General features: G+C 55.6%; 1 protein-coding gene across 1 annotated transcript in view; it reads right to left on the bottom strand.

The window, feature by feature from the left end:
- PPTG_24574 (hypothetical protein) overlaps nt 1-784 on the bottom strand; it is a gene marked incomplete at both ends in the record, with an annotated part of 1,646 nt that overhangs the window by 372 nt on the left and 490 nt on the right. Inside the window, one exon of the mRNA XM_008917814.1 lies at nt 209-722. Within this exon, the coding sequence (XP_008916062.1) occupies nt 209-722 (514 nt within the window). The remainder of the gene's footprint in view (nt 1-208; nt 723-784) is intronic.

The following is a 784-nucleotide window of genomic DNA, read 5'->3' as shown; positions in this document are numbered from 1 at the left end:
CACGGTCTCCCGCCACGCTGTTGTCCTGGTTAACTTGCATATATTCTCCTGTCGACGGACTTGATGCACCGATAGACGTAAATGCAAAGACCTGGTTGTACGCCCATATGTGCTTTCGAAACTCAGGATCTCCATAAAGCTGAAGGAGTGTTACTGGCGCTGGAGCCAGAGGTGGTAGTTTGACTTTTCCCTCGAGACAACAGCCCACCTTGCTTTCACCAGGCCACTTCCACGCGTTGCAGTTGGCACACACCGTAGTAGGAAGAAGCCTGTGACGTCTGGTCTCTTCATTTACATCCGGACCCGTGACCATTGACGGGCGGAAGTCTTCGTGGTTCGCAAGTGCGTCACGGTTGCGGGTGGTTTGACGGCGTTCACGAACACGCTCGCGTTCTTCTTCACGTTCTTTCTCCGTTTGGAGCACCCTTCTAACCGCTTGCCGCTCTCGGTCACGTTCTCGCTGCGCGTCGCGGCTCTCATCGGACTGCTGTTCCCTAGCATTGGTATGACGTTCTCGGTCGGCGTCACGCTCTACGCGACGCTCGTCGTCAGTCTGCTGGGAGCGTAGCGTAGCCTGAACCACAGCATTCGCGTCACGCTCCTCCTTACGTTCGTCCTCGGTCTGCTGGGAGCGACGAAGAGCTCGGGCTTCAGTGTTTATTTGACGCTCGCTGTCTTGATCCTGCTGGGAAAGTTGGGAGCGTCGTGTTGCTTGCCGTTCACTGTTGATTGCAAGGTTAGCTTCACCCTGAAGGTCCCTTCGGATTTGCTGCGCAATTCGGTT

Source organism: Phytophthora parasitica (genome assembly GCF_000247585.1).
Source record: "Phytophthora parasitica INRA-310 unplaced genomic scaffold supercont2.116, whole genome shotgun sequence".
In the NCBI taxonomy this organism is placed as follows: Eukaryota; Oomycota; class Peronosporomycetes; order Peronosporales; family Peronosporaceae; genus Phytophthora; species Phytophthora nicotianae.
This window is presented reverse-complemented; position numbering and strand designations above follow the sequence as displayed.